Raw genomic sequence first — 21,040 nt, 5'->3', positions numbered from 1 at the left:
TCCACATCGACCACAAATTCACCCACTCATACCCACATGCACAATCATTTATAAATTTGCATAAATTGATACTCGAACTCTGGTCTCTAATATGAAATGTGAACACTTTAACCATTAGACTACTTGTGTTTTTTGAATTAAATTTAAAATTTTATATATGTATAAATATTTAATCCTTGTTAATTAATAATATATAAAATATATAATGAATAAAAGAAAATTAATTTAAGGGTGAACCAAATTAATCAAACTATCAATCACATAACAATATCTATGAAGTTTGAAGATCAAAGTAATTCAAAATTGTGTTTGATCAAGCCTTACTTTTGTTTAGTAATTTTTATAATTTATAATTTTAATTTATTTTATATTTTTGAATGTTTTTTTATTGTGTGTAATTAATGTTGATTAATCAAATAGTTTAATACTCTTAAAAAAGGTAAATAAAAGGTAAATATGATAAGTAATATATATGAAATGTTGAAAAAGACAAGTGAATAAGAGAAGGAGAGTACTACATTTTACCAAATAAGTAAGTACATCACAAAACTATTAAAGACAAAAGCGAAATGGATATAAAGTTGCACTTTAGATGATCAAATACATGTACTTATTTTTATAGATAGATTGATTATAGATAGATAGAGTGATAGATAGATATGTCATTATATAGTAATTAGGTTCATGCATGATAATATATATATTTATTCAAGGAGAAGATGAAATAACTTAGATATTCTTTCGTTGTTTGATGGATTCCTTTTGTGCATTGAAGTAAACAGTTGCAACCGGAATTCCCAAGCATAGGTGACGAGAGAAAGCTCTAGTGTTGAAGTTGGCTCTGGTTATGATATTTGGCTTCTCAATAGTTTGGTCCACATATATGGACTGTCTAAATAGTACTCATGGCGCCATGTATGGCACTATCTCTGTTCCTGCATTTTTAAGGAACATTTTTAGTTTACCCATAGTTCAGTGGGTGAGGCAAAGAATTCATATTTTTAAGGTTATGAGTTTGAATCTTCATACCCTGAACCTCAATGTTTAGTTAGCTAATTACATTTTAAGGTTACACAACACAAAATTAACGCACCTTGACCAGAATTGGTTACTCCAGGAATGTTGGCCACAATCCTAAAAACAAGCATGAAATAAAACATTAGTATACATGGAATTGATGAACTCTTTTTACTATATTTATTCAACACTGTCAGAAAAAAAAAATCAATGTTTGGAATGGGATTGGATCCTCTGTTATGGGGACATATTTCCCTCACATGGAGAGGGAAAAACAGTCATTTAGAAAGATTTTTTTCCTATTTTGCCCCTCTCCCTATGAGATGGAATAGGGAACAAGATCCCATAATAGCAACCTGAAGTGGTTTGGAATACCTAAAGGAGTATATCACATTTTTTTATATGGGTTTGCTATTGTTGCTCTTTTAATGTTGAATGCATATTGATTGTAGAAAGATGTAGTTAGCATGTTCTTATTAAAACAAATCTTAATGGAATAATTGTTGAATAAAATGTTTAAGTAAGATGTTCAAGACTTAGAGCTTGTTTAATCTTTGATTATTTGAGAGTTTTTTTTTTATTTAACTAATCTTGTTTGATAATGTAAATTATTTGAGTGTTTAATTCGTTTAATGTCTAAAATATTATTTTATTTTTATATTTAAAATTAAAAAAAATAAAATATGAATATTTTAATATTTATAATTGATCAAATAAGTGATTTAATATTTAGAACGATAAGAATAAGATATGTAGAAAAATTTTTATTAAAAGAAATTAGGTAAATTCTCAAAAAAATCAAAAGTCAATATTTATATTAAATCAGTTCCAAGTATAGACAAGATTTGTGTTAATAACAACTTAACAAGTCCTATTTGTGATAATACAAAACTTTTAAACATTTAAAATATATATTTCTAATTTGATATAAGATCATAGATTAAATTTTATCTTATCTTCAAAATAGTAGGCTTACTATACATGCATGATTAATTAGGTTGGTAAATTTAACTTAAAAAAATATGTTTAAAATGTTTTGAGTCCTTATTTAGTTTCTTTAAAAAAAAATAGATGAAAGAGAGGATAACCAGTGCACTCATTCTCTCATGTAGGGCTCACTAGGACTTGGCGCATCTGGATTTGTCATTACCTGATCATCATACATGCCAAAAGAAGAATTAAAATAATATAAAAAAACACATTTGTATTAATGAAAATAAATGACACGTGGGTTTGCTTTGTTCATTAGTTTTCACTTATTGACAATTAATTGATTAATGAATGCATGTCTAAGTGGTCCATTTCAGTGCATGCCATAAACATTATATTCAAGTAGAATAATGATATATTGAGCATTGTTATATATTTAACTTTATAAGAGAGAGTTGGATAGTTACATCATTTCATTTATTTTTTTTAAACATCACATCACCTAATTAATTAAATAAAATATTATTTATTTTTATTTTTCAATTATTTTATTATTTTATATTATAACATTTTAAATCATTTTACAAAATAAATTATACATTTAACTTTCAATGAATTTTATAACTTGCAATTAATTTTATCGTTGTACAGTCTAAAAGTGGGTAAATCCTACTTAAAAAATATCAACAAAAACTTGTAAGGTAAAAAGTCTCCAAAAGCCAACAAACCCATGTAAGTATAAATCAAAATCGACGCAATACTAACTGAAAAACCCAAAATCTTGCTTAACCTAAAATTCAAATGAGGGCGATAACCTCTAAAATAAAGCCGACGACTTTATTTATTATCAAGATCGATGGTTAGACTTTTAATATTTAATTTAGTAACAGATATTTTTTAATTGATTCTTGTGTCTATTCTATATAAAATTCTTACAAAATAATTTTTCTAATAAAAAAATTTGACTTTCTAGTAAATATAATTTTGATGTTTTAAATAAAAAGAATTCCACATGCACTAACTCAAATACCCAAAAAAGATTAATCAAATAAAAGGTAGATAGAGAAATCATTACCAGGGTGTAGAGATCATTAGGCAATCCAGAAATGGTGACAGTTGGGGGATTAAAAGCCATGGAAGGCTTGATGCTGCAGCCATTAGTAACATGCTTGGTTGCATAGTAGACATTCATGGCGGTTGTGGGCACAAATTGATCCACCACATCCCCAATTATTCTACACATGATAAGAGGATCTATCGAAGTAGTAGCCATTTGAGAGGAGAGAAATTACAACAGAAAAAGAAATGAAGAGCTGATGATGATAAGAGGAGGAAGGATATTGGTATGTATGTATATATATAATAAATAAATAAATAAATAAATAAATAGATGGACAGTTTGAGTAGGTGAGTGGGTTAAAATAAGGGACAGAACAATGTAAGAGAGAGTTGGCCAATTCTACATAGCATGCATGAGAGACAACTCAGTGAATAGATGACACAACCGCCGCGTGTACTCAATTGTATTTACCTTTTGAATGTTTTTTATTATAAAATTCTTAACAGTTAAATTTCTTACTATTAGTTAAATAACTAAGAAAAAAAATTACTATAGTTTTCTCCGTCCATAGATTCAGTTTCACAGCTTTCAATAGACAAATTACTCAGACAGGACACATCGCAATCAACAGTCAACTTACTCAGAAGAAGGGCAGGATTCCACAGAGAAATTACTCAGAAGAAGCGCAGGATTCCTTGGCGAAAGGGAAAGGACGAAGAGGAGATGAAAGAAGAAAGCCAAAAAAAAAACAGATCAAACAGAAAATGTTAAAATGTTAAAATGACATGTGTCAGATAAATGTAAGTATTATAATTTTCTACACCTATAGATAATTTGTCATAAACTAACAAGATAAATAGTTCAATGGTAAAATGTTAAAATAACAAATATCAGATAAAAATAAGTACTTTAGTTTTCTTCGTCCATAGATAATATAATTTGTCATAAACAACCTAGAAAAACAGGTCACAAAAAAATATTAAATAACAAATATCAGGTAAAGAAAAAAACCGCTCAGACATAAAATGTTAAAATAATATATATCAGATGGAAAGTATTGTAATTTTCTCTGCCGATGGAAAGTATTGTAATTTTCTCTGCCCATAGATAAATTAACCAGATAAACAGTTCAGATAGAAAATGTAACAGTAACAAATATCGAATAAAGAAAAGTACTCTAGTTTTCTCAATCATATTTGTCATAAATTAACCAAAAATATATTTAAGAGGGAAAATGTTACAGTAACAAATATCGGATAAAGAAAAATACTCTAGTTTTCTCAATTATTGATAATATAATTTGTCATAAATTAACCAGAAAAACAGTTTAGAGAGAAAATGTTAAAGTAACAAATATTAGATAAAGAAAAGTACTCTAATTTTCTCCAACAAACGTAGATAACATAATTTTTCATAAATTAACCAGAAAAACTGTTCATAGAGAAAATGTTAAGTAACAAATATCGATAAAGACAAGTACTCTAGTTTCTCTGTCTATAAATAACAAAATTTATCATATATTATTCAGAAAACAACTCACAGGAAAATGTTGAAGTAACAAATTTCAAATACATAAAAAAAAAACTCAGACATAAAATGTTAAAGTAACAAATATAAGATGGAAAGTATTCTAATTTTATCTACCATCAAATAACATATTTTATCATAAATTAACCAGAAAAACAGTTAGGAGGGAAAATTTAAAAATAACAAATATCATATAAAAAATAAACACTCTAATTTTCTAAGTAATTCATGTAAATTTATATCAGTTCAAAATTTCTTTATACATGATCTTATTTAATATTACTCCTTAGACATTTTTTTTTGTTTAAATTTACTCTCTAAACATTTAAAATGTTATAACACGGTTAATTTTTGTCAAAAATATTCACAAAATTTTCCTATACGTGGTATATCTATTTTTTATTTTCTAAATTTTATTGTGTAAAAATCTTTCACCTCCATCTTCAGATTACTTCTTCAGCTTCATTCTCAATGACGACGCAACTGTTCCATTTTATTTCTAGACAACGATATTGTAGACGACAAGATGTTGCAGACGATAACGATGTTACAGACGACAACGATGTTACAGACGACAACGATGTTACAGACGACAACGATGTTACAGACGACAACGATGTTACAGACGACAACGATGTTACAGACGACAACGATGTTACAGACGACAACGATGTTACAGACGACAACGATGTTACAGACAACAACGATGTTACAGACAACAACGATGTTACAGACAACAACGATGTTACCCGACTCTATCTAAATTATTTAGAATACTTTTATAACAATAAAGTTTTTACATTTTTTTCTTAATAATATGTTATTTAACTGGAAACAAATGTTTTCACAATAATAATGAAAATAGTAATTTGCTATCAAACTTGGAATGTAATTTCAACAAATCCAAGATGACTAAATTAACCAATTTATTCACAACTCTATAAAAAACATAAACAATGCAACTTTTAATTTGTCTCAAACTTCAATCTCTAATTTGTATTAAAGTTTAAACCAATTATACAAAAGTTTAAATCAATTAAAAAATATATATATTCAAAATATGAAAATATATAGTTTAATCTAATCATTTTAAGACCTAACTAATGTTAAAAGGCTAGCCAAATCAATATTATCAAATGAAACATAAAACATAACGTCTTTATATACTCGAAACACAAACGTATAAAACAAAAGACAAAGACAATGAAACTACTTACAATGACTTCAAACCAACAATAAAATGTCAAACAACTATGATATTAAGAATATCCTTCTTCTACATCACTAAAAATTTAATTCTTCAACATTGTTATTTGATCTCTAAAAAGTTAAAAAATAAATATGATACAAAGAACATTGTCTTTATCATGTTATACAAAGGTTAAAATCAAAACTATCTAGTAATATGCATTTCATTTGAGTAGAAAAATAACATATAATGTGAGACATTAATACTCTATTCTAAAACCCTAAGGATTCTAAAAGGATATAGAACCATGCATCTTTTGTCCTTAACTGGTATTTGTTGATCAACACCCTCCAATAATAATTTCCAAATAGCAAAGAAACATTTGAGTACTTAGAAAATTGCACAAACATTCAAACTATGAAGTCCATCAAACAAAGTATGTTCATGATCTTATTTGCGATTCTCATACTAAAGGAAATCAAATTAACAATTAATCGAAACAACATACATTATTTTATAATAATGGTAACCCACCCACAAATTCATCTCTACAATCATTAACACATCACACATGTTCTACTAATATTTATTTTCTTTCATTTAATTATTTTATGTGACTAGTATAAATTATGTGCATTATCTGGTTTGCAAATTTTTGTATGATAAACATAAAAAATGGAAAAACATACAAATGAAGAGAAATATTGTCATCAACTCTTTTTGTCACTTAGGTTTACAACGGTGGTTGGGGAGAACCTTTTGGAAATCTTTAAAACAAAATCATTTGAATGATTCTAAAATCTTTATGAATATTAAATCGAAAAGCAAAGCGGAAGTGTGATTGAATCGAGCACTTACCTCCAACCATTGTTTGTCACTAGATAATCGGTGATGAACCTTTGCGTTTCTCCTATGAACGGGGTCTTTAACACAACATCCAAGAGTCCTTAGAGATTCTTCTAAACCTTTTATTTTTCTTAACCCTCAATGGTGCACGTTCTTAATAAAAGAAATAGTCTTAGGGACGTCAAAAATAATAAATTATATTTATAGAGTTATTGTGATCAAATAACTTTAAGGACTTATTTGTTTAGTATAAACTACTCCATTAAACTAACATAATGGAGATTATTGTAACCATACAATTCAATGTGTAAATTTAATTATAATGAATTAAAATGCATTAAATTTCATAATAGAGAATAACCTCCCACATTCATTGTGTAATTCCAAAGGTTACAATATACAAATTATTTTCAATAAATTAATTTGTACACATTATTGAATAGAAAAATTTACACCTTAATGTGTATTACATTTTATTTTTTACATGAAATTAAATCTTACATTCTCCCACTTGGTTCATTAGTATAATATTTATCTTAAAAAATGATAAATATACGAATCATGGTGTAACGCTAAAAATCGATTCTTCCCAAAAAGGGTTTTCGTTACTCGATAGTCGCGTCTCATAACTCACATTTCTCTCAAGTGAGACGAGGAACCAAGATGGTAGGATTAACTATAGTACATTTAAAAATGTCGATGTAGACTAGTTTTGATTTTTTTTAGAGTCACCACCTAATTTACTACTTGAAAAATTAGGAAAGAATAAGATTTTGTGTGTTCAAACTCATTTTAGAAATTTTGTTCTTAGTTCGGTGATTGGTTACACGTGAGAAAGAGTTATCGCGCTATGTCTCATTTTCCTGTCACATAACAATTTCTACTTTACACTGTTCCTTTTAAATTTTCCTTGTACCATTCTTTGAACTGTTTATATTTCGTTCCAGTAACCTCTACATGTTCTTCAATGTCATCCAATGGAGAATTTGCCACATTTGCTGTGTTGACAGCAACCTGTTTTTTCCTTGATTGTTTGAACCACTCCGGATATCCAAGCAATTTTAAACAACCTTCTTTTATGTGACCTTTTAATCCACAGTGAGTGCAGATAGAGTTCTTATAGGGTTTGAATTTTTCAGCAGGTAATTTTGAACCTCCTTCAATTTTCTGATTCTTATTGTTCAATTCTGTCTTCTCCTTCACTATCATTGTAGTGTATTCTTCTTTAGATATGCTAATATTCCTCTTAGTTTAAACATTAACTAGAATAGTAGATGCCTTATGAACTGAAGGCCATGGATCTGATGCTAACATATTATCCACAACATGTTCATAAGAGTCATTTACTCCCATCAGAAACTGAAGCAACTTTGCTTCTTCAACATCTTGCGCTACTTCACTTACAACCTTACATCCATAACAATTGACAATATCTGATCTATCACAGTTGCACTTTCTTGCTGGCTTCAAATGTGCAGTTTCATCCCAAATCAATTTAACTTTGGAATAATGCTCAACAATATCAGAAGTACCTTGTTGAATAGTGGATATATCCTTCCCTAACTGAAAACGTCTTGGTCTGTTGTTGCCTTTGTATGTACTTCGAATATCTTTCCATAGTTGTTGAGCAGTTACAGTTACAGCATTCTGGAAATGAATTTTTAGGTTTTGATCCATAGTGTTCATTATTCAGTTTCTCACCATAGCACCCACTAGCTTCCATTGCATTACTCCATCTAAATCTAGTGGCATCTTACAAGATCCGTCGATGAATCCGAGCTTCATTTTTGCCTCCAATGCTAGTCTAATACTTGTACACTACTCATAGTAATGAGATCTTGTTAGTATAGAATTAGTAATTATTGTACCTGTGATGTCTCCATTTTGAAGAAGTAGTGGATCGGTGTTGTATTTCCTCTTGTTCGCCATTCTTATCTTCAATCGAGCCTTTGTTTCTTGATCTGAGTTTGAAGACGACGATCCTTCGCTGATAGTCAAATTAGGGTTTGAAATCTTCACTTCTTGATACTTGTTGGTTGAATCACTATCTTTTGAGTTTGAAGAAGAATATGAACCATGCTCTGATGCCATGAACAAATCCAGCAAGATCACTTTGCTAGAATAATCAAGAAAGCAAATCGAGAGAGAAGGCAGAGAAAAAATTCAACTTCATTGATGAGTCGGTTATCAAAGTTAAAAAGTGTCAATCGGCTAAAACCCCAAATTAGTTTTACTAAACTAACAAAATAGCCCTTACACTTTACATATATTACAATTTTAATCAACTTAAAACATTCTATTAAAATACTAACATAAACTTATTAATTTGTATTACAGTTACAAATCTACAAATCTTCTTGATCATTCAGCTTGATACATGAACACAACGAAAATGAGATTTTTCTGAAAAATTATAAAATTCAATTGGATGGTTCAAATTTATCACAGAAAAAAGCTACATGAACCTGAAAATATAGGGATTCAATGCTGTTAAAAATGTGTCAAAAAGCCATTGATTTCTAGAGTTAGCTTTAGAAGAATTGACCATTAAAAAGGGGAAAAATGAAATATGTTAACTTTTGATTGAAAATTCCATTTTAGCCATAGAGAGGAGTTTAATGATCAAATAGGAACAAAAAAAATTGATGTGTTCACCAATTACTTAATTGGAAGCCACACATCCCTATCTTTTCCCCCAAATTTTGGTAACTAAAAAGGGAAATTGAAATTGGTCGTGTATGAGATGAGACAATTAAATTCCCGATTAATCTAAATAACTTCCTTAGGGCATTTCCAACAGGCACGTAAATCCCATTATGCGTGCCTTTTTTCCTCTAACCGGACGCCATTCGCAAACGCAAAATGCGTTTGGATCCCTCCCTCTCTTCCGACCAACACATATTTGCGTTGACACTATTCTTCAACTTTTACAATCTTATATTTATTTATTTACTTAATCTTCAATATTTATTTTGTAGCTTCTTCTTCCGTTTTAACAACAACAAAGTTGATTTTTTTGTAAAATCTACATGACTACAAGTCTACAACAACACAAGTAGGTAAGTAATACTTTCATTTTTATAGACTTTTTATTTAATATGTGGAATCTCTAAAATACTAGACATAACTGATATATACAACAAGAGATTTATGCATATTTTCATTATATATAATATGTCTATCAGTTATTTGACTCAGATTAAATAAACCACATTAAACATTATATAAATTTATGCAAGTGTTAGATTGATTTTCATAACTAACAAACTAGGGTTCTAAATTATAATAGATTATTAATATTATTAAATATTTTTATAAAATAATTTATAATTTAATAAAGTAATACAATAAATAAATTTATTTTTTATAAAGATAAAAATAAAGGGTCAAAAGAGTTTTTTAAGGAATATTAAAAGTTTTTTATATTTAATTCAATATATTAGTTTAAAAATACAATAGTTTTTTTTTAAAATATTATGTTTAACTATATTTAGAGAATAATAGTTCAACATATTAGTTATTTATTTTTATAAATATTTTTGGAAAAATATTAATATATAAGACCAAGTAAAAGAATCATATTAATCCTTATTTTCTAAGTAATTAATTGTTTGTCAAATATTTGAGGTATGTTATTAGTCTATTTTGTATTCGTTAATAATGATTGTTTTTTATTGATTTTGTAGGTGTTAGGATCTAGGTAGCCGCTGGAGGACCGGGGGTTGGACCGGTTAGCGGTTCTTACTCGTAAGGTGGTAGTTAATCCGGTTAGAGATTAACACCGGGGTTTCAATACTACACAACCTGTCACAAACCCTTGAACTAGGTTCAAGCGCGGAAGAGATTTGCTTTCAGGTTGAAGCGGTACACTTGTATGATAGACAGAATCGGTATTATATGATGGAGGTTTGAGATTTGATGGATCGGCTTCGGTAATCTGGAAGTTCAGCTTGGATAGAGTTAAGTCGGTTATAGCGGTATGAATCGGTTAGATAATGAAACCGGCAGATAGTAAATAACAAGACAGATTTTATGGATGTTCGGAGATAAAACTCCTACGTCACCCCTTCCTCTCGAAACCGCGAGAAGGATATTCACTAAGGAATACAAGTACAATTCGATCGAGACTTATTTCCTGCTCGATAACGCTCTTACAATTTATACCGAAATTGTAAAACACACACTTTAACTTTAGCACTTAGGCTTTCTTATAGAAGCACAATCTTATCACTTGTAGAGTAAATGCTCTTAGAATTTCTCACTTGCTTCACTGTATCTCACTTGTCCCTCTGTGTCACACATTTATTCTTCTTCAACTGCCCCTTTTATAGGTGAAATATGCCAACGGTCATATTTCACTTTCTTGAATCTGATTGGCTGAGTAGAGGTGCAGAGGTTCAGTGATTCAGTGATTCAGAGCCTGCGGTCATCTTTTCAGACCTGGTGGTCAACCTCAGACCTGGCGGTCTGTCTCAGACCTGGCGGTCTGTTCTTCCGGTGTGTAAGACAAACCTGCTAGGTTTGTCTTTTACTCAATGTAGGCACTGTCTGTTAGACAGTTGTCTGTACTTGGAAGATTTCCTTTCTGACTTATCCTGAAGTGGAAAGATCCGGTAGGACTGTCTTCTGCAGCCTGTAGACTTTCCTCAGACTTGTATGGATATGGAAGTGTTCAGTCTATTCCTTTGGTATCATTCTCAACAGATACCCGAATTGTCTTCTTGTACTGGTCGGTCATTTGACTTAACCGGATGGCTTCCGGTATGGGTGATATAACCGGACTTCTTCCGGTTATTCCTCTGCCTTGTGACTGATCGGCTGTTTGATGATTCTGGTTTTAAGCTTTGGCCGATCCTTTCTTTGTGCGGTCATGTTCCAAGTATTCTTAGTCGGTTTACTAACTTGACCGGCTAGTTTTCTTTAGCCGGTTCTTTTGTTTGTCTGGTCCGGTTCCTTGTTCCTGCATGGAAAGTTTACTTAAGTTAGGTTTATTTGAACCGGTCTGATTTTATCTAACAATTTCTCCCTTTTTGATTATTTTATTTAAAATTATCAAAATCATGTAAGTTTGCAACCGTATGCCGGTTGTTTTGTTTGTCCGGATTTTGAAACTGACTTAGGAGAATTTTTCGAAAAATTTTGAGAAAAATTTTGGAAAAGTCTTATCTTTTATTTTATCAGTAAGTTATAATTAAATGTGTTGAATAAGTGTATTCAAGAAGGATGTTTTTTTTTTGTGAGAACTAATTTGATGATTTTTGAAGTTTTTGTGTTTAATTAAAAATTATGTTCTACCACTTTTAAGTTAATTTGTATTTTTGTAATATGGATGAATTTATATTATGTAGTATGAATGAATTTATATTTTATAGTGTGGAAGATTTTTTGTTTAAGGATATAATATTTATTAATAGTTTAAGGTTAATTATATTTTGTAGTAACATATTATATTTAATTTATATAATTTTAGTTAATTAAAATATAATTTTTTAATATTTAATATCGGGTAATGAGGTACCCGTCGGGGATCGGGTACCCGATGAATCGGGGATGGGGATATAAATAGAGTTAATCGTCGGGTTCGGGGTCGGGGTCGGGTAGTAATTTGAAAATCGGGTTCGGGGATTGGTACTTCACTACCCGACGGGTAGGGTACCCGTTGCCATCTCTAATTCCTTCCCTCATTTTACCCACATTTTTAAACTCATAAATACAAAATTTTTGTTTTAAATAAAGAGGATATTAAAAGTGTCTACATCGAACACTTTCGTTTGGAAACCCATCATTTTCTTTTATGATCTTAATTGGATCTCGAACAACTAACATTATCTTCATTTTGTCGCTAATACTTTCTCACATTCTCGGATCGTAGTTCACATCTTTAATAACACATTTATCCTCGTAATCCTCGTTAACACCTTCCTCTTCCTCATCATTTTCTCCATCAATACATTTTTCTTCTTTCTCATTTTCTTCATTAACACATTGATACTCATTTTTTAATTGATACATTGATCCCTAATATTATCCTTTGTAGGTGGTTCAAAACCTCACATTGAAAAGTATAATCTTCTTCATTATCACATTCATCTCTAATGACATTATTTTCTTCATCACTTATTTCTTTATCTCTAATAGTGTCATTTTCTTTATCACTTATGTCTTCATCTCTAAGACTCGAACTCGCAGGGATGGAACTTTGATTTTTTGCATTGAATAATTTAAAAATCGAGCGCACCAATGATAAAGACTTTGTCATTGCATCATTTCGTCGTTCTATTCTTATAAGATCTAGAAGTTTGTTTTGGAAATGGACGAACCTCACTCTATTTTGATGTATATTGTTCGTCATAACTCAAAAAATACATATATTAAAAAAATTTATTTTTTTTATAAAAACTAACAAATAGTAATTCAACAAACATGTTATGACATTATTTATATATAACATAATTTTAAATCCTAATTTATAAACTTAAATCTAATAACTATTATATTAATTACTAGTTTTCTAAGTAATGGAGATTAAGTATTTGAAAACTAAAATTTTAATTTCCTTGGATTGATACTGAATAACTAAAATTTATCCTAAGCATTAAGTATTAATAATAACATATTAATTACTAATTATTAAATACCTAATTCAAAAAATCAATATACTTATAATAAAATATTTAAGTATATAAATTGAAAGATGTTAAAAAAATGATCTTAAAATTAAAGTATATTACTTAGAATTTATAAGTATAAGAAGTTTGTATAACTTATTATAAGAATATATATTAATTTAAGTAGTTTATAAAATTTAAAAGAAAATATATTAAATTAAGAAATTAGGAAAGAATATTATAAAATAATTAGATTATGACGATGATGCTTGAAAATTTAATAATAAGATTATAGAAAGAGAAAAAAAATAAAAAAAATAAAAAAAAAAATAAAGAAAAGTTAAAGAAGTTACCGTTTATAAAGAAAGAAAATGTTAAAAATATTATAGTTAATGTTTTTTAATAAGAATTGGGCTACTCAGGGTGGGTCTGCACTAGCCCGTGGGTTTGTCGGGCTTGCCCTGTATTTCAGCGATGAGGAATTTGCTAAGAGAGTTTACATATCTTGACCTTTGATCATCACGCTTTGATTTGAATTTCTCTAGAGAGCAAGAGCATCTGTGAATCATGAATTCACAACCTCCGTCTTCAATCAACAAATGACGATGAGCTCGGCGAAAGTCGATCTAAGGCGAGAGAAAGTTTTAACCTAATCTAGTTCTTTCTCTAGACTAACCACACATATCTCTAACCTAGCTAGATTCTATCGGAAAGGGTGAACCAAATTAATCAAACTATCAATCACATAACAATATCTATGAAGTTTGAAGATCAAAGTAATTCAAAATTGTGTTTGATCAAGCCTTCCTTTTGTTTCGTAATTTTTATAATTTATAATTTTAATTTATTTTATATTTTTGAATGTTTTTTTATTGTGTGTAATTAATGTTGATTAATCGAATAGTTTAATACTCTTAAAAAAGGTAAATAAAAGGTAAATATGGTAAGTAATATAAATGGAATGTTGAAAAAGACAAGTGAATAAGAGAAGGAGAGTACTACATTTTACTAAATAAGTAAGCACATCACAGAACTATTAAAGACAAAAGCGAAATGTATATAAAATTGCACTTTAGATGATCAAATACATGTTCTTATTTTTATAGATAGATTGATTATGGATAGATAGAGTGATGGATAGATATGTATTTATATAGTAATTAGGTTCATGCATGATAATATATATATTTATTCAAGGAGAAGATGAAATAACTTAGACATTCTTTCGTTGTTTGATGGATTCCTTTTGTGCATTGAAGTAAACAGTTGCAACCGGAATTCCCAAGGATAGGTGATGAGAGAAAGCTCTAGTGTTGAAGTTGGCTCTGGTTATGATATTTGGCTTCTCAATAGTTTGGTCCACATATATGGACTGTCTAAATAGTACTAGAATATAACGGTGAATTCCAACAGCTGGGCATGGCGCCATGTATGGCACTATCTCTGTTCCTGCATTTTTAAGGAACATTTTTAGTTTACCCATAGTTCAGTGGGTGAGGCAAAGAATTCATATTTTTAAGGTTATGAGTTTGAATCTTCATACCCTGAACCTCAATGTTTAGTTAGCTAATTACATTTTAAGGTTACACAACACGAAATTAACGCACCTTGACCAGAATCGGTACCTCCAGGAATGTTGGCCACAATCTTAAAAACAAGCATGAAATAAAACATTAGTATACATGGAATTGATGAACTCTTTTTACTATATTTATTCAACCTTGTCGAAAAAAAAAAATCAATGTTTGGTATGGGATTGGATCCTCTGTTATGGGGACATATTCCCCTCAAATGGAGAGGGAAAAACAGTCATTTAGAAAGACTTTTTTTCCTATTTTGCCCCCTCCCTATGAGATGGAATAGGGAACAAGATCCCATAATAGAAACCTGAAGTGGTTTGGAATACCCAAAGGAGTATATCACATTTTTTATATGGGTTTGCTATTGTTGCTCTTTTAATGTTGAATGCATATTGATTGTAGAAAGATGTAGTTAGCATGTTCTTATTAAAACAAATCTTAATGGAATAATTGTTGAATAAAATGTTTAAGTAAGATGTTCAAGACTTAGATCTTGTTTAATCTTTGATTATTTGAGAGTTTTTTTTATTTATTTTATTTAACTAATCTTGTTTGATAATGTAAATTATTTGAGTGTTTAATTCGTTTAATATCTAAAATATTATTTAATTTTTATATTTAAAATTAATAAAAGAAATAAAATATAAATATTTTAATATTTATAATTGATTAAATAAGTGATTTAATATTTAGAATAATAATAATAAGATATGTAAAAAAAATTTAATTAAAAGAAATTAGGTAAATTCTCAAAAAAAAATCAAAAGTCAATATTTATATTAAACCAGTTCAAGTATAGACAAGATTTGTGTTAATAATAACAACTTAACAAGTCCTATTTGTGATAATACAAAACTTTTAAACATTTAAAATATATATTTCTAATTTGATATAAGTTATCATAGATTAAATTTTATCTTATCTTCAAAATAGTAGGCTTACTATACATGCATGATTAATTAGGCTGGTAAATTTAACTTAAAAAAATATGTTTAAAATGTTTTGAGTCCTTCTTATTTAGTTTCTTAAAAAAAAAATAGATGAAAGAGAAAGAGAGGATAACCAGTGCACCCATTCTCTCATGTAGGGCTCGCTAGGACTTGGCGCATCTGGATTTGTCACCTGATCATCATACATGCCAAAAGAAGAATTAAAACAATATAAAAAAAACACATTTGTATTAATGAAAATAAATGACACGTGAGTTTGCTTTGTTCATTAGTTTTCACTTAGTGACAATTAATTGATTAATGAATGCATGTCTAAGTGGTCCATTTCAGTGTATGCCATAAACATTATATTCAAGTAGAATAATGATATATTGAGCATTGTTATATATTTAACTTTCTAAGAGAGAGTTGGATTGATTTATTTTACAAATTCAATAGTTAAATCATTTCATTCATTTTTTTTATACATCACCTAATTAATTAAATAAAATATTATTTATTTCTATTTTTCAATTATTTTATTATTTTATATTATAACCTTTTAAGTCATTTTACAAAATAAATTATACATTTAACTTTCAATGAATTTTGTAACTTGCAATTAGTTTTATCGTTATAAACGTACAGTCTAAAAGTGGGTAATACCTACTTAAAAAATATCAACAAAAACTTGTAAGGTAAAAAGTCTCCAAAAGCCAACAAACCCATATAAGTAAAAATCAAAATCGACGCAATACTAACAGAAAAACCCAAAATCTTGCTTAACCTAAAATTCAAATGAGGGCGATAACCTCTAAATTAAAGCCGACGACTTTATTTATTATCGAGATCGATGGTTAGACTTTTAATATTTAATTTAGTAACAGATATTTTTTAATTGATTATTGTGCCTAATCTGTATAAAATTCTTACAAAATCATTTTTCAAATAAAAAATGTAACTTTCTAGTAAATATAATTTTGATGTTTGAAATAAAAAGAATTCCACATGCATTAACTCAAATACCCCAAAAAGATTAATCAAATAAAAGGTAGATAGAGAAATCATTACCAAGGTGTAAAGCTCACTAGGCAATCCAGAAATGGTGACAGTTGGGGGATTAAAAGCCATGGAAGGCTTGATGCTGCAGCCATTAGTAACATGTTTGGTTGCATAGTAGACATTCATGGCGGTTGTGGGCACAAACTGATCCACCACATCCCCAATTATTCTACACATGATCAGAGGATCTATCGAAGTAGTAGCCATTTGAGAGGAGAGAAATTACAACAGAAAAAGAAATGAAGAGCTGATGATGATAAGAGGAGGAAGGATATTGGTATGTATATATATAATAAATAAATAAATAGATGGACAGTTTGAGTAGGTGAGTGGGTTAAAATAAGGGAAAGAACAATGTAAGAGAGAGTTGGCCAATTCTACATAGCATGCATGAGAGACAACTCAGTGAATAGATGACACAACCGCCGCGTGTACTCAATTGTATTTACCTTTTGAATGTTTTTTATTATAAAATTCTTAACAGTTAAATTTCTTACTATCAGTTAAATAACTAAGAAAAAAATTACTATAGTTTTCTCCGTACATAGATTCAGTTTGACAGCTTTCAACAGACAAATTACTCAGACAGGACACAGGACACATCGCAATCAACAGACAACTTACTCAGAAGAAGGGCAGGATTCCACAGACAAAATACTCAGAAGAAGGGCAGGATTCCTTGGGCGAAAGGGAAAGGACGAAGGGGAGATGAAAGAAGAAAGCAAAAAAAACAGATCAAACAGAAAATGTTAAAATGACAAGTGTCAGATAAAGGTAAGTATTATAATTTTCTCCGCCTACCTATAGATAGCATAATTTGTCATAAACTAACAAGATAAACAGTTCAGTGGTAAAATGTTAAAATAACCAATATCAGATAAAGAAAAGTACTCTAGTTTCTTCGTCCATAGATAACATAATTTATCATAAATTAGCTCACAGAAAAAGAAAAATGTTAAATGACAAATATCAGGTAAAAAAAACCGCTCAAACATAAAATGTTAAAATATCATATATCAGATGGAAAGTATTGTAATTTTCTCTACCCATAGATAAATTAACCTGATAAACAGTTCAGACAAAATGTTACAGTAACAAATATTGAATAAAGAAAAGTACTCTAGTTTTTTAAATTATATTTGTCATAAATTAATCAAAAAAATATTTCAGAGGGAAAATGTTACAGTCACAAATATTGGATAAAAAAAATACTCTAGTTTTCTCAATTATAGATAATATAATTTGTCATAAATTAACTAGAAAAACAGTTTAGAGAGAAAATATTAAAGTAACTAATATCAGATAAAGAAAAAGTACTCTAGTTTTCTCCAACGAACGTAAATAACATAATTTGTCATAAATTAACCAAAAAAACAGGTCATAGAGAAAATGTTAAAGTAACAAATATTGATAAAGACAAGTACTTTAGTTTTCTCTGTCTATAAATAACAAAATTTGTCATAAATTATCCAGAAAACAACTCATAGAAAAATGTTGAAGTAACAAATTTCAAATACAGAAAAAAAACAACTCAGACATAAAATGTTAAAGTAACAAATATAAGATGAAAAGTATTCTAATTTTCTCTACCCTCAAATAACATATTTTATCATAAATTAACAAGAAAAATAGTTAGGAGGGAAAATGTAAAATAACAAATATCAGATAAAAAATAAACACTCTAGTTTTCTAAGTAATTCATGTAAATTTATATTATTCAAAATTTCTTTATACATAATCTTATTTAAAATTACTCCTTAGACATAAACATTTAAAATGTTATAAGACGGTTAAATTTTGTCAAAAATATTCACAAATTTTTTTTCTAAACGTGGTATATCTATTTTTTATTTTCTAAATTTTATTGTGTAAAAATCTTTCACCTCCATCTTCGGATTACTTCTTCAGCTTCATTCTCAACGACGACGCAACTGTTCCATTTTATTTCTAGACAACGATATTGTAGACGACACGATGTTGCAGACGACAACGGTGTTGCAGACGACAACGGTGTTGCAGACGACAACGGTGTTGCAGACGACAACGATGTTGCAGACGACAACGATGTTGCAGACGACAACGATGTTGCAGACGACAACGATGTTGCAGACGACAACGATGTTGCAGACGACAACGATGTTACGACTCTATCTAAATTATTTAGAATACTTTTATAACAATAAAGTTTTTACATTTTTTTCTTTGTAATATGTTATTTAACTGGAAACAAATGTTTTCACAATAATAATGAAAATGGTAATTTGCTATCAAACTTGGAATGTAATTCCAACAAATCCAAGATGACTAAATTAACCAATTTATTCATATCTCCATAAAAAACATAAACAATGCAACTTCTAATTCGTCTTCAATCTCTAATTTGTACTAAAGTTTAAACCAATTATACAAAAGTTTAAATTAATTAGAAAATATATATATTCAAAATATAAAAATATATAATTTAATCTAATCATTTTAAGACCTAACTAATGTTGAAAGGCTAGCCAAATCAATATTATCAAATGAAACATAAAACATAACGTCTTTATATACTTGAAATACAATACGCGTACAAAACAAAAGACAATGAAACTACTTACAATGACTTCAAACCAACATTAAAATGTCAAACAACTATGATATTAAGAATACCCTTCTTCTACATCACTAAAAATTTAACTCTTCAACATTGTTATTTGATCTCTAAAAAGTTAAAAAATAAATATGATACAAAGAACATTGTCTTTATCATGTTATACAAAGGTTAAAATCAAAACCATCTAGTAATATGCATTTCATTTGAGTAGAAAAATAACATATAATGTGAGACATTAATACTCTATTATAAAACCCTAAGGATTCTAAAAGGATATAGAACCATGCATGTTTTGTCCCTAACTGGTATTTGTTGATCAACACCCTCCAATAATAATTTGCAAATAGCAAAGAAACATTTGAGTACATAGAAAATTGCACAAACATTCAAACTATGAAGTCCATCAAACAAAGTATGTTCATGATTTTATTTGCGATTCTCATACTCAAGAAATCAAATTAACAAATAATCGAAACAACATACATTATTTTATAATAATGGTAACCCACCCACAAATTCATCTCTATAATCATTAACACATCACACATGTTCTACTAATATTTATTTCCTTTCATTTAATAATTTTATGTGACTAGTATAAATCTGGTTTGCAAATTTTTTTATGATAAACATGGAAAATGGAAAACCATACACTATCAACACTTTTTTTTTTGAAATGAAGAGAAATATTGTCATCAACTTTTTTTTGTCACTTAGGTTTACAACGGTGGTTGGGGAGAACCTTTTGGAAATCTGTAAAACAAAATCATTTTAATGATTCTAAAATCTTTATGAATATTAAATCGAAAAGCGGAAGTGTGCATTTACCTCCAACCATCGATAATCGGTGATGAACCTTAGTGTGCATTTACCTCCAACCATCGATAATCGGTGATGAACCTTTGAGTTTCTCCCATGAACGGGGTCTTTAACACAACGTCCAAGAGTCCTTAGAGATTCTTCTAAACCTTTTATCTTTCTTAACACTCAATGGTGCAAGTTCTTAATAAAAGAAATAGTCTTAGGGACCTCTAAAGATAATAAATTATATTTATAGAGTTATTGTGATCAAATAACTTTAAGTACTTATTTGTTTAATATAAACTACTCCATTAAAATAACATAATGGAGATTATTGTAACCATACAATTCAATGTGTAAATTTAATTATAATGAATTAAAATACATTAAATTTCATAATGGAGAATAACCTCCTATATTCATTGTGTAATTCCAAAGGTTGCAATATACAAATTAATTTCAATAAATTAATTTGTACACATTATTGAATAGAACAATGTACGCCTTAAGTTAAAAATCGATTCTTCCCAAGAAGGGTGTTCGTTACTCGATAGTCGCGTCTCATAACTCACATTTCTCTCAAGTGAGACGAAGAACCAAAATGGTAGGCTTGACTAGAGTACATTTAAAAACGTCGATTTAGACTAGTTTTGATTTTTTTAGAGTTACCACCTAATTTAATACTTAAAAACAAACTCATTTTAGAAATTTTGTTCTTAGTTCGGTGCTTGGTTACACGTGAGAAAAGTCTATCGCGCTATGTCTCATTTGTCTGTCACATGACAATTTCTACTTTATACTTTTGACCATTTAAAAAAATATTATTCTTCACCTTATTTGTTTATCCAATCACAGGGCATGCATTTAAAAATAATCTAAACCTAAATATGTGTCT

At 28.8% G+C, this 21,040-nt stretch overlaps 2 protein-coding genes across 2 annotated transcripts; both read right to left on the bottom strand.

The window, feature by feature from the left end:
- Nucleotides 1–729: 729 nt before the first annotated feature.
- Nucleotides 730–3,319, bottom strand: LOC124943303 (protein MOTHER of FT and TFL1-like). Its single transcript, XM_047483838.1, has 4 exons — nucleotides 3,023–3,319; nucleotides 2,115–2,167; nucleotides 1,094–1,134; nucleotides 730–902 (listed from the first exon to the last, which is right to left on the bottom strand). Exons 1-4 carry the CDS (start codon nucleotides 3,218–3,220, stop codon nucleotides 730–732), a joined length of 465 nt encoding a protein of 154 aa, XP_047339794.1. The 5' UTR covers nucleotides 3,221–3,319.
- A 10,860-nt stretch (nucleotides 3,320–14,179) lies between these two features.
- LOC124943486 (protein MOTHER of FT and TFL1-like) lies at nucleotides 14,180–15,872 on the bottom strand. The gene is made up of 3 exons (XM_047483984.1): nucleotides 15,820–15,872; nucleotides 14,785–14,824; nucleotides 14,180–14,626 (listed from the first exon to the last, which is right to left on the bottom strand). The coding sequence occupies exons 1-3, from the start codon at nucleotides 15,838–15,840 to the stop codon at nucleotides 14,391–14,393; spliced, it is 297 nt and encodes a 98-aa protein (XP_047339940.1). The 5' UTR covers nucleotides 15,841–15,872; the 3' UTR covers nucleotides 14,180–14,390.
- Nucleotides 15,873–21,040: the final 5,168 nt, after the last annotated feature.

This window comes from Impatiens glandulifera, chromosome 6 (genome assembly GCF_907164915.1).
Source record: "Impatiens glandulifera chromosome 6, dImpGla2.1, whole genome shotgun sequence".
Lineage (NCBI taxonomy): Eukaryota > Viridiplantae > Streptophyta > Magnoliopsida > Ericales > Balsaminaceae > Impatiens > Impatiens glandulifera.
Note: the sequence above shows the minus strand (reverse complement) of the source record. Positions and strands in the feature narration are given on the sequence as shown.